Here is a 14,576-nt window from a genome sequence, read left to right as displayed (position 1 = left end):
CACAAAAGAAAAATCCAAAGGGCAAAAATATCAAAAGTCATACACACGAAATTGCTGTTGGAAAAAAGACTTAGAAATATAGGCTGAAGGTCACAAACAAGACTTAGCAATGAACAAACCATACTGAGAGGTATTTACACTGAAGAGTGCGTGTGAATAGTTAGCTTTTGTACTTCAGTGGGTTGTTTTGGGGGTGAGGGGGTGGCTGTTGTAGTTGGAAAGGGATTCTGGGTGATGGAGGATATGACAATGGCAAACCAATTAATCAGGAAGGCATGGAACTGTCACACTCAAGCCCATACGTCACATCTTGAAATGGTTTTAAAACAAGAAGCACTGTCAGCAAAGAAGTTAGCGAAGAAGACAGTGATTTGGTCATACTGCTGCAACATTCTGTCTCATGGACTACGTTCACATTACAAGCTTCTTTTCACAACGGGCTACTCAGATTCAGTGCTTTCATGCATTTCTGTTATGAAGTAGTGCGGCTCTCGCGTTTCGGCAGCATTGTTTACATTCGTCAGTACAATGAGGCAATGACGTTGTCCTTCAGATCAACTATTATTTCTATATTTATATAAGGTATTTATTTGACACAGACTGTAAAATAGCGCCATTGCGAGTATAGTGAAAGAACCAGAAATGCAGGAGGAGTATTAAGAAGAACGCAAGAGCGTTTGTGCAATGACCTCATTCAGATTTTTTGCTCAGATCGGATCTGTCTATCTTGATGGGTCACATTCGTAACCGCAAGTGACCCATGTCTGTCTTTAACGTGAACCCACTTGTCCCCTGAAACACCCTACATGTGCACATCAATAACTTGGGCAATTGCCTGAATACTTGATTTTGGTAGGTTCTTTCCAGTTTTGCTTGTATCAATTCCCAAATATCAAGTAAATCAGCAATTTCCCCTTCTTTCCACAGAATATAGTCCCAGCTGTTGCTGTCCTCCATTGTTATTTTGCCATGTTGACAATACTGGATGATGACGATGAGGGTAATATGCACATGTGCACTAAAGTGCGTTGGGGAAAAAGCCACATGAATTGATCTGATGTATGATATACGACCACAAAGTGGCACATGTAAAAAGATCAGCTTTTTGTGTTGACACAGTCCTGAAAATAAATCAGATCTGTGTCACGTTAAGGCAGAAAATTGGATTTGTGTCACTTCAACCTGGTGTGTGGACTAAGACACGACGACAGGGTATTTCATCAGAATCGTTGCTTCTGCCATCATCTCCTCCACCTTGGGTGTTTTTTTGGGGTAAAGTTGCTCGAACGTTATTGATGCATTTGTAATTAAACTAACTCTGAAGTGTGGTAACAACGGCAGCACAGCCTGTTATGAATACATCCCGCTGTGCCAATAGTGGTGTGTCAATTCCAAAAGCAGTATAGCAAACTGCAAACAGATTTTCCACAGTTTTGAAAATGCCATCTGTGAAGGCAGTCACAAATAAAACCCAAGATTGAAATCATTGTCTTTACAGTGAATGATGTATGACGAGCATGACATTTTTTGGAAGTCAGTAGTGATATTGTGTCCATTCACTGCAATAATGGGTTTCTATCTTCACAGTCTCTTGCAGTCTCCGGGATTCTTATTTCTTACTGTCATGAACAGTCTGGGCTTTTTCTTTTACATGCCTGGACACTGCTATTTGATGAGCCAATATGTCTGACACATCAATTCTGCTGTATTGCACAGCCTTGTCAGTTAGCTATTGTGCAAGCTGCACAAAGCCTGACAAAAAGGGGACAAATAGAAGGGACAGATTTATTTGTAGTGTCATGCTTAATTTGTCACATTTTTCTTCTCACAGAAACAATATGCTTTGGCCAGAGAATTGTTCCCCAACATGTCAGTGCAGCTTAGAAGTACATTCTGTCTTAAAACTTGGACATTTTATTTCCCTTTAAATCTACAACCAGTAAACCAGTACCAGTATCTGATTAATCTTTTTTTTTTTTTTTTTTAACTCTGCAATATCACCCACTGCTAGTGGTAGACTGGGGACAAAAATAAGCCTAGGAATTTGCTGTAAAGTGGTCCACTATATTTGTCCGAAATACTATAAATGAAAGTGCATCAACTAATAATACACAGGGCTATACTATCACACATTTTCCTCTCTGTTTGGACCCTGCAAAAGCTTCCACCATAATTCACGTGATTTATATATGACCTGCTTTCACATCAACAAATGCAATCAAATAAACAATATACAAAAGTGAAACAAATTTATTCAGCTCATTTTTGTATACTTCAATACTTTCTTTAATAAAGCACTGACAACTGATTTGGAAGCAATTTACAAAGCAATCTGCTGCTAATCAAAATTTCATCCTTTAGCACTGGTGCTCCCAAAAAAAAAAAAAAAAAACAAAAAAAAAACGGTGCACCAGCACTAATAAAAATTCAGAAGGTGTTTGGGTCACCCATATACAGCACACCCTGCTGAAAAATCCTCCTGCCTGCCAAAGCACAGGTTCAGCTGATCAAGCTGGCAGACCATCTTTGTCAGCTGATAAGTTATTTTCCAGCTTCCATATTATTTAGCAAAACTGATCAATAAATGTTTGAGATTTTCTATTTGCCTTTCTTAAAAAGATCTTGTCTATGATGTACCTTAGCTTAGATGAAAAGACAGTCTACCAGCTTGACCAGCTCAGCCTGTGTTTTGTGAGCTGGCAGCCAGGCAGACTGTGCTGGAGTTTACATATATATACGTACACCACTGAGTCTAGACATGGAGGTAAAGTGTTACAAACGTAGCCTAGCTAGCCAGTATTAAGCTTGGTTGTAGTATGAAAGCAGTGTCACACTAGTGTTAATTTCGCTAGCTAGTCATCTCTCATCAGACATTGATAGAGAAGTTTAGTAAATTTTCAGAGAGACAAAACAATGAAGACTGGGATTGTAGCACAACACAAACTCCACATCGTTCATTAGCCTTATTTAGGTAACTTAGCTATGCCATACCACTGAGTACCTGCTTTCTCAACGTTGCTTAACATTTTCACATGCTTCAATTAAAAAAGCTTCATTCCTGAGATTAGAAAACAAACCGTTGTAAACAAATGGTTATTTAGCCCAGACGCAGCTTGAGTTTTTGTTTGTCTAGCTTCCAGATGTGCAGCTACTCAAGCTGAATAACACATCTTATAGACATGTCTATTTTTCTCTTTTTTCTTTGTTAACTGAAGTTACCCTACAAGGTCTTTACCCTTCTTAGGTCTTTCAGCAGTTTTAGACATGGGGTGTGCGTGTATGTGTGTGTGTGGTTGTGTTTGTCACATTGCTGACATTAGTTTTCAAGAATCAGGGAACTTGTTAATATGATATGCAAAGTAATTAATAACAGGACTGAGAAAATGCTCAATAACATACAATTAACCACAATTACTCATTTTTTTTAAATTATCTATAATCTCTCTCATTCTCAAATCCCTAAACAAGTTGCAATTAATGTGACTGGAATAGAATACACTGAACGTTAAGAATAAATGTCAGTCATGTACTCAGGCTTTAGGCTCAGCTTTAGCCATTTAATATTTCAGTGTTTATAGCTGAACCATTCATTTTCAGCTTGCTTTCTTCCAGCAACTAGACTGCTATTTGTAAACCAAACCTTACACACACTGTGAACAAAAATGCAAATGAGACCAGGGAGAGCATAAGACACAATTAGACACAATTAGACAATCTTGGCAAGGACCTTCCTGTCTAAATTATTCTATTATTCTAAAACACAAAAGACCAAATTAAAATGCAGCAGTACTTCGCAGAATAAATCCTTCATGTTGCTTTTCTGCATTATTTACCTTCTTATTTTTAATATATTATTTGCAAAGGTAGCCTATAACATTATATATAGTGTGCTACATTGACAAATAATATATTTCTAAAATAAATGTTAATAGAAAAATGTTTAAAAAAATAAAATAAAAATAAAAATGTTAATAGAGATAGTAGTGTAACTACCTGTGTGACCTGAAGTTATGTAAACTAGCCAGCCAATAAGCTTATTAGCTTATTATTGTTAACTTGCCTTGTAAATCATGAATACTAACTTTAAACCCAAATGAATTGAACCTCAAAACTCCGATGTGTCAGACTACACTATATGGAAAAGGTTTGTGGACACCTGACCATAACACTCATATGTGTTTGTTGCACATCCCATTCCAGATTTAGTCCCCCTTTGCTGTTATAATAACCTCCACTCTTCTGGGAAGGCTTCCCACTAGATTTTGCAACATGGCTGTGGTGATTTGCTCATTCAGCTACAAGAACATTAGTGAGTTCTAATTAGTGTTTCTGCACCTCTTATTAGGTGTGTTGCAATCCAAGTGTTTTATAATAATCACAATTATTCTGATATGGTTTTATAGTCTGGTAATGCAAAGTTCTATCTTAATTGTCATATTTAGATAAATAGGCCCAGACTGGCCAAAGCACTGTTTATATTAAACTAATAACCAAAACAGGGAGCTTGAGGAAAACAGCTTATCAAACTAAATTACAAATGTCAGAGAATATGCCTATATCTTATAGGCTCTACTTGACGGAATGAAGACAAACTGCAGGAATAAAATCCCCATATGGTGTTTAATATCAAAAGCAAGAGAGATGACATTACATGCTTACTGCATTAGTCCTGATCATGTTTCTAAGCACACTTGCATATGGAAGCCTGCCAGCATGGTGGAGATTTGATTAATGTAAAAAGAGACGGCTTGCGTTCCCAAGGGTTACAATGTGATGCTGCTATTGTCAGACATATTATATGGATACACGCTCCCTGGTCACTTTAATAGGTTCTTGGAAGACATGATGTGGTCTTCTGCTGTTATAGTCCAGCTGCCTTAATTTTCAATGTGTTGTGCATTATGAGATACTTTTCTGCTCACCACGACTGGTTATTTGAGCCTTCCTTTCGGCTCAGACCAGTCTGGCCATTCTCCTCTGACCTCTCTCATCAACAAGACCTTTCTGTCTGCAGAACTACAGCTATCTGGATGTTTTGTTTGTTTTTTTCCCACACTATTCTGTGTAAACTCTAGAGATTGTTGTGAGTGAAAATCCCAAGAGCTCAGCAGTTTCTGATATAGTTAAACCAGCTCATGTGGCACCAACAACCAAGCCATGGTCAAAGTCACTGAGATCACATTTTCCCCCATTTTGATGTTTGATGTGAACATTAACTAAAGCTCTTGACATGTATCTGCCTGATTTTATACACTACGCTGCTGCTACATGATTGGCTGATTGCATAACTGCATGAATGTGCAGGTGTACAGGTGTTCCTATTAAAGTGGCCAGTGAGTGCATGGATACAGGAACACATCTGAGTCAAATTCATGTTTAAAATGAGAGGATTTACAATCATTCCTAATAATGACACTGACCAACCTTGGTCTGATTTAGAAGACCTAAGTAACCTACTTAGTTTTTGCAGTCAGGGGCATCACAGTACATTTTATTTAGCTCTGTTTATGTTTCCTTGGTTTTATATAGTGCCAGTCACTGGCATTGTGTGTCATCTTCATCAACACATACTAGGCTTACGTAACATAGTATCATGTTGTATTGGATGTTGGTATGGGAGCACTTTTTATGAGCATGAGTATTATGTATTAGTACCCTTAAACTAGACCAAGACCATGCTCAATTCAGCACAGTACACATAGATTAACTTAACACCAGTGCATTTAATTGAACTGCTTAATGAATTAATATATATTTAAGTCAAACTGGGACTACTACTTTGATAGGGAAATACACCAGAGGATTATTAATATTAATACCCACACATCAAGCCCTTGTTAAACTGTCACTTGACATCCTTTTCCTGGAGTGTCTCTCGAGTTGCTCTGTTTCCAAACTGCTCCTCAGGGTGATAAAACATTGCATGTATTTAGCTCTTTCACCAATTTTTGACACTCTGAGAACACCTGGCTGGTCAAAAAAGTTTTATTTATAGAAACTGCAATTCTACAAGAAATATTATTTTATTTTGGGTACTATGGTTAACATGAGGGTTAGGTTTAGGTTTAAGTGTAGCATTATTTAGCCAAAGTAATATATTAAGTCACTGACAGTACCTCCTCTTATAATTCTTTAACTTTCCAAACTCACAAATTTTTTTTTAGCACTAAAGAAAATCAATTTTTCACTTTTTTTGTATTTATTTCCCAACACATGGGTTCCCAAACTAGGGGTCGCAACATCATGTAGAGTCGCTTGATTTACAAATTGGGTCGTGAAAGAAACTCACAATCTCCTCTTTTGTCTCATTTATTTACTGCACAAATTAATATCTGAAATCGAAGATGGATTCTGTGTGCTAACATTTTGAAATGTTACTGGGAGTCACACTCAAACAAGCCACATTTAAATGAATAGGGTGCATGTTATTTTACTCCTTTTCACTATCTGACATGTAGCACTAGCATGTCAGGATAGTGAAAAGGAGTAAAAGCAACAATAAAAATGCACAAATTTCCCCATCCAGCTACCGAAACAAGCTAGAGTTGTGTCTCAGATACACTATATGGCCGAAAGTATGTGGACACCTGACCATCACACCCATATGTGCTTCTTGAACATCCCATTGCAAAACTGCTTCCCCCTGTTGCTGTTATAATAACCTCCACTCTTCTGGGAAGGCTTTCAACTAGATTTTGGAATGTGCCTGTGAGGATTTGTGCTCATTCAGCCACAAGAGCACAACAGATTGGGAACTTATTTCAGACGCGGAGGCCTGGTGTGCAGCCATCATTCCAATTCATCCCGAAGGTGTTCAGTGGGGTCGAGGTCAGGGCTCTGTGCAGGCCACTTGAGATCTTCCACACTAACCTTGGCATACCATGTCTTTAAACCTTTAAACCTACCGAAAGATTTGTTTTGCATACAGACTTCTGTATTTTCTAGACTAGTGGTTACTTTTGAATGTAAGATCAGAGTTTTCAAATTGAGACTCAGCTCCTGATAATAATCACAAAGGAGGGTGTGGTGGGGGAGAGGGATTAATTAAGAGAGACAGAGCTTGTCAGTATGTTTAACATCGCTGTGCATAACATTGTAAAACATTTAACATTTCGAAATGAAAATGTGATGGACAGGGATGTTTTGGCACTGACGTGCTATCTAGTTAGTGTCACTTTTACATCTTCTGGATGTACATAAGATATGCAATGCATGTGTGAACAATGCCGCAATGGTAAGTCAGTGCAAGGAATATTCCTTTGGTTTTTAGCCACAACATATGTACATCATATATACATATGTTACTAACAACAAAATGTTCAAATGTTACAGTAGTCCTATATAATATATATGGAATGTAAAAAATTGCAAGGTTTGGAGTCACAGATAATTCATAATGTCCATTTGTAATCATTTGCCCATAAAGTTTGGGAACCCCTTCTTTAAAACAATATACTGTTGACTATTTCAACACAACTATGAATGTCACTGCAAATAAGGATAAAAGAGAAGACAAGAACAAAGGTAAACCCAACATGCCTACTGCTAAAAGACTTGGAGAAATAAGAAATAACTGGTCTTGTCTGGAAGCAAGACTCTCTTATAGGGATGTTACATGAAGAATACCGGGCACGGTGCGAGAGCCTGAATTCAGTCAGCTACAAATAACATCATTAACCAGCGAAAATAAGATGTTACAGCACTCCCTCAACACCTTTATGACCCGACTGTCTTCTACAATGAGAAATGAGAGAAATAAAATAAGAAGAACAATACTAGATCTAGCGGTAAGCAGCATGAGGAGCAAACTCATCTTTTCCTGCATTCTGGAGCACTCAACCAAGGATGACAAAAGGTTGATAAAAGAATTTATAGTAACTAAAATACAGACGGAGACAATCAGATATTACATTCCATCATGTACACAGTGTGCAGGGGAAAAAAAATAAATGTCAACAACCTATTTTTGACAAATCTGAACACACACAAAAAATTTTGTCCTGAGCAAAGGCAGTGAACTCAGAGGAATGGATTACGGCATTAATGACCAATTCCCTTGTGAAATAGTGGACAAACGGAAAAGACTATTAAAAATCTGAAAACTGCGCCTAAAGCAAGGATGTAATAAAGATATTAAACCATGAAAGAAGGATGTAATATCTATAGATAAATTATACTTTGGCCAATTATACTGTGATAAAAATGTGACCCCTCGGCTATTCTAGGTTCCTCTGTATAATTTTCTTTCTCACATTCTCTCTCTCTCTCTCTCTCTCTCTCTCTCACTCACTCTCTTACCAGTCTATCTTCCAATCTAAGTCTTGCTCTTATCCAATGCCCTTCAAAAGATATTGTTGTATGCTTATCTTATGCATTTACAAATCTTACCATCATCAGCATCAATGAAAATACCCACATTTATTCCTGACACATGCACAGAGCCATACACATATACTGTGCCTCCAATTATTATAAATGTTGCATTCTTACATTCCTACAAACCTATAACCCATAACCTCTGAGTTCCCTAAGCAAAGACTAATTAAATGCAGATATATGCTTATTACAAGAAACTCATTTCTCTGAATCTAATCTCAAATTAAAATCAGCACAAATTAATGAAAACGTTTCCACCCATTATAATTTCATGAGAAGAGGACTATGAATCCTAATCAACAGAAACACATTTATTCATAATGCCACTTACATTACAGATCCTGAGACAAACATTTCAAATAATAATCTTTTGCATTTGAAAAAAATATTTATTTACAGCTCACAAAGTGATGACCCACACTTCAAGATGACTTCACGTCACTCAATATCTCAGATATCTCAGTCATCCAAATAATAATTCAGTTAATGAATGAGTACGATCGTAACGGTGTTTGGAGATTAAAACACCCAAAAGCAAAAGAATTCTCACGCTTCTTACTTAGCCATCAGTCACACATTAACTCCTTTTAAATCAGCAACTTGATACAATCGAATACCTCAGACACACAAATCTCCCTGATTACTATTCATAATTCTGTCTTCTTTGTCTAGAACAGAAGTTATCTACTTAATTCAATCAGCAGACAGCAAAGAATCAGAGTTTGCTCATTTGATAAATATGGCATGCAAAAAAATTTATTTTCAATTATCCCTGCCCAATTGACCTCTATATCGACCAGTGATTTAGACTCCATTATTTCCATTGAATTATGTTAGACACATTACAAACCATTAAAACTCATGGAAGCTTAAAGCTCCAATCATTTCTACTGTTACTTTAGCAATTTAACAACCTCGACACATAATCAACTAAATTAATCTCAACCAATCAGAGAGCTCTTTTAGAGATCAGAGAAATTAAGATCTGAGTCTTTTCATCCATTAGCCCAGTTGTCATCAATCTCAGTGCTTAACATTTATGGCATTTGGCAGATGCCCTTATCCAGAGCGACCTGACAATCTCACCAACTTGACAGCTTGTTGGAAATCCTGCAAAACACAAATTCCCTGTTCTCACTCACAAAAGGCACTGGAACATTTCTGCTTTCTGATCAATAGAAACACTAGATTTCTTATGTATTGAAGAAGGCATTATAGATCTTAAACACATCTGATAGAACAATACTCTCTTACTATTCTCTCAGTTTGTTCAGAAATATAGTACTGGGAATCAGGGCAGCTCATAAATGCTTAAAAAAACATAAAAGAAATTAAATTATAATTTCCTATCTTACCATAAGACCTAATTAACATCTCTGGCAAGCTGCAGGCGAATCTTATACAAGACCAACACTGGAGTTCATTTTGTACAATTGGATTTACACACCATAGAACTATATATATGCTCTGTGGAACAGCACACCTATTAAACATTCTGGTCAAGAAGTCACTGCTGCATTATATCTTCTGGGCTTCCACATCCCGCTATTCCCTGCCACCCTGCTGACCAGGAGACACATCAGCTATCAACACATCTAAACCGCTAAAACACATCTAAGCAAAACTCACTCACAATGGAAGAGCTATCCATTTCTACTGGAAATCAAACCACTGAATTTGATCTAATATGGACCTCAGTCATCAACTTCATGCATTCTTTAAAATATAACATCCTTTCACTTTTCTTCAGTGCAGTCTTTCTTGGCTTTATAAACGCAGAAAACATTAAAAGTGATATGCATTAGGGAGACTGCATTAGTGCAGAAAATAAAACAATGCCTAAAGACCTCCGGGCCGTATTCAGAGTTGATGGCTTAACTTCAATCGATATGTCAATATTTAAGTGGTTTACATGGCTCAGTGAGATTATTAAAATAACCTGTGTAAAGTCAGTAACTTCCAGGGGCCCGTTCTTCGTACGTCGCTTATTACATCCGAGATCAAAAGACACATCCGAGATGATATGATCCAGCTAATCATTATCTGGCTGATTAGGCTCTTCGAACACACCTGTTGTTGATGATTAGTATGGCTGAATTGAGTTATCTGAGATCATTGCGCGTTCATGCGCTGGTTTAAAAGGAGCTATGTATCGATAGCAGAAACACTGATCAGCAGCGCTGCTATTGGTTGCCCACATTGGCCAAAGAACACGCCCCCTTTTTCTCACCGACAGAACAAGAACTCTTAATGGAGGGCTATGGCGAGTTCCACACTTTAATAAAAACATCAGGGAACACCTCAAAGGCTGCAAACGCCAGGAGAGAGGGTTGGCAAAAAGCACTCCGATGAGTCGAACTTTTAATATGAGGTTCCAACAAATTAATTATGTAAATGACACCCTCACGTGAAAAACGATATCTTTCAAAAAAGTGCACTATCGCGCTGTGCTAATGGATCCTGTCTGTCTCGCAAAACGCGATTAATTCTAAAAGCTCTGCGAATTATCCTCGCACCTTCCGCTACAGGTTGCTCTCGTAAAAACGGGCAAGACATGGCTGCAACAGACTTCCTGTATCACCTCCGCTTATAAAGCCGCCATCTAATCCTGTTTACATGAAATAAGCCTGCTCCCGAGCAGGTTTAAGCTTACTGACCCGTTGCTATGACAACAACTTCAGGATGAGCGACGAAGAACCAAATAATCCAAGATCATGCCAAATCGTCAGCAATCAAATCCAGCTAACTGAGTTAGCGCCCCACGTTGCCAGGTTTTGCTACTAAATCAAGCAATTGCCTTTTTTGGGGGGGATTTACACAGAAGAGAAAATTACAACATTTCAAACATCTAATAGTAGTTAAGTATATGGTGAATATATTGAAGCTGATTTTCATGAATAGTCTAAGTCATGATTATTAGAAATCAAGAAAAAATATGTCTTAATTTAATAATATGGGATTTGCCCACATTAATTACTAGTGCCTGTAATTAATTCCTGACTATGCATGCTTAACTCAACTCTGAATGCAGCCGTCTTTGTCTTGAGTCTATATTACTTTGGGTACAGAGTAAGCACACATTTCCAAAAGAGTTTATGAAATTTTTTTGGGTCTGAAAATGAGTGCTTATAAATCCTGTTCCTGATACATAGGCGCACACTCATATAATATCTTTTGTGATTTCCCCCTTTCCTATACACTCCATCTCTCTATCACTCATCAGTCAGTACATGTAAATCATTTATTTGCTGTCCTCAGCCACTGTTGTTATGGTTATGGTTGTAGTTGTTGACATTTTTATCATTGCCACTGTTTCCAAAATAATACAGGAAGGAAAAATAGTAAAACAGCACTGTGTGTGCGCATCTGTGTGTGATTGTGTAGATGTCAACACCATTCTCTCGAGACCAGTGTATTTGAAGGAGTGACTGCCTTTTTCTTTCTGAAGCTCCAGCACACTCAGATCCTCACTCAGTTCCACACAGCTCAGTCAAAAGCAGATAAATCTCAGTGAACACTTGAACATTCTGGTAAGTAAGTGCCATGCCATTACAGCTGGATAAGACACCTCTGCTGGCCTGTATAGCAAGCCTGCAACATGAAAGCTTTCTCATTCTTTCATCAAGCATTTGGCCTTGTTTTTTTTTTTTTTTAACTAAATGGCTGTGTTGGGAATGCAGCCCTGGTTTTTTTTTTCTTCATTTTCTTGATATTCACTAACGCTCTAGTCAAACACACACTTTAAAGCTCTCAACTTTACAGCATCTTGAGCTGTAGGAAATGAGTCACAATATGAAAAGAACAGCACTTAACGTCTCCTAAGATGCACTGACTTTGACGCACCCCTTCATCATTGCCATGATGAAAATAACACTCTTATGATCTATGTTATTAATAACTAGATTTATTTTTTGCGGTATGCTTAATTACAAAATGGAATCTTTTTCTGTATTACTAAAACCCATCCAGTCGTACTATGACACATTAGTTTTAGTACCTGCTGCATGTAAGGTGAATGTTCTTTCTTTTATTTGCCTGGTGAAATTTTTCTCTTCCTTGTGCATTGTGTGAATAAAAATCTGACTCTGAATTCCATTCCTCCCTCTGACTCCTGGTTCTATGGTGCGTCAATGACAAATTTTTATAAAGTTTGAAAAGCTTCGGTATTTCCTGCTCCTCATAGCATCACTGGAATGTCATCCACTCACCTTGCTGTCTCCCTGCTGAACTGGCCCTTGCCCACATCATTGACAGCACACAGTCGGAACTGGTAGGATCGTGCAGGAATGAGGCCTCCCACCATCACACTAGTCGCCTCTGGTTCTATGTTGGCCAAGAGCACAGTCCATGGAGCATCTGATCCAGACAGAAAGCACATCATCATTTACACAGCAGGAGCAGCAGATGGAGAAGCATTGTTATCTCTTGTGTGTCTGGAGTGTCTGAGAAACTTCAACAAACACTGCATTCTTCTATATTTTATACCTATCAACACAGCCCCATGCAGTCCTAGACAGAGAGAATTGATCAGACGGTAACTCACGTTGTTTACCTACATCTAAATGAGAACTTATTCAAGGATAACAGTGTACACATTTTAGATGTAAAAAATTGGTTCCAAATTGGAGACCATCTACCTCTAGCTGAAGTCAGTATTATCAGTGACACCCCCTGTCATCTATTTACAGTGCAGTTCTAAAGGTGTAGTGTATTTCAAATGGCAGGAGAACTAAATAAAAAAGAACAACTGACAACATGGTATGGTAATATACCCAAAAAGTCAGACACTTGCAAACAGCTATGTACCAGCTGTGCAAGTTTTTCCACAAATGTATTCATGCTTCTGCTTCTACAACCTTGAACAAACAAGCAAACAAAGGATCTGGAAATTGTATTGCAGGAATACAAGCCATCATATGCACACAGCACACAAACATAAGCCACTTCATCTTTCTTGTCTCAAGTTTTATTCCTCATGCTGTCTCGGGGAGTTTTTCCCTGCTACCATCGCCTCTGGCTTGCTCAGTAAAAGCGCTACATAAATGACATTGAATTGGAAAAATTGAATTGTTTCAAAAAAATATTTTTGTTTAAAGTAGCATCTCTACTATGACAGTTCACCAATTCAATAATTCACACCTCTACTATGCCCTTATTGGCACAGAGCTCTCTTAGGGGTACTGCTATACGTATTATTTACTTCTGCTATGCTGATGACACACTGCTCTATGTTCTAGCAAAACCAGATGCTAGACACCAACTTAATAAAAGACATTAGACACTGGACTCTGAGTATCCTCCTACTTAATTTCAACAAGACAGAAGTACCTGTACTAGGACCTACTAGCCTTCTGATTATGCAGGACCTTTGAGGACTTTTTATTTACAGCATTTAAAGACCTCAGTGTGAGTACTGATGATAGTCTTGTGTTTAATATTCATGTAGAAATCTAGGAAGGCCTTGTTCCATTTCAGGAACAGAAACTATAATGTCATTAGTTCATGCACATGTTACCTCTAGGTTCACTTCTTGCTGTCTTGGTGTTCCAGTATGTGTATAAACAAGAATCAGTTAGCCCAAAAAGCAGACAGAGTTCTTTCTAGAGCCAGAAAGTTTGACAATTTAATGCTTATTCTGTCCACACACCACCATCTTAAAAATTCTGCATTGATTATAAAACAATATAAATGACCTATAAAGCATTGAATGCGCTTGCCCCACAGTACTCGAGCAAACGTTTGGTCTATTATGGTCAGCCAAGTCTGCTCCGATCAAAAGGTGCAGGCTTATTTGTACTAAGAACAATGAAAACTAGAGTAGAGGGCAGAGCAATGGATACAATGGATTAATGAACTTAACCTTTAATTCTAGGTAGAAAATCTATTTGTTTAGTCAGGCACATTGTTAAATAGCTCTTATCTTAGGTAATGGTGCAGATCTGGTGGATTTATATGCATACAGAGCTTGGTAAACTGGGACGTTTTGATGCTCTTGCCCCCCCCATCCTGCAATCACTCAGGTTTGATGAGGGAGGAGTGGTGAGACACTGATATCCCAGGGTGCTCTCATGCCTGTGTTACCTTCTGGCTCTCCTTTTTTTCTATGCTATCATAGCTAGAACTGCCAGAGTCTGCGCATGCACTCTGATCACACCGTATGTTGCTTTTATACCAAATAAGGTGATCTATATCTATAAGGT

At 37.9% G+C, this 14,576-nt stretch overlaps 1 protein-coding gene across 4 annotated transcripts in view; it reads right to left on the bottom strand.

The window, feature by feature from the left end:
- Positions 1 to 14,576, bottom strand: part of sdk2a (sidekick cell adhesion molecule 2a) — a 134,359-nt gene that overhangs the window by 35,759 nt on the left and 84,024 nt on the right. For all 4 annotated transcript variants that reach the window (XM_026916712.3, XM_026916711.3, XM_026916715.3 and 1 more), the window contains exon 15: positions 12,585 to 12,732. In XM_026916712.3, coding sequence (XP_026772513.3) covers positions 12,585 to 12,732 — 148 coding nt within the window. The remainder of the gene's footprint in view (positions 1 to 12,584; positions 12,733 to 14,576) is intronic.

This window comes from Pangasianodon hypophthalmus, chromosome 13, assembly GCF_027358585.1.
Source record: "Pangasianodon hypophthalmus isolate fPanHyp1 chromosome 13, fPanHyp1.pri, whole genome shotgun sequence".
Taxonomy (NCBI): Eukaryota; Metazoa; Chordata; class Actinopteri; order Siluriformes; family Pangasiidae; genus Pangasianodon; species Pangasianodon hypophthalmus.
This window is presented reverse-complemented; position numbering and strand designations above follow the sequence as displayed.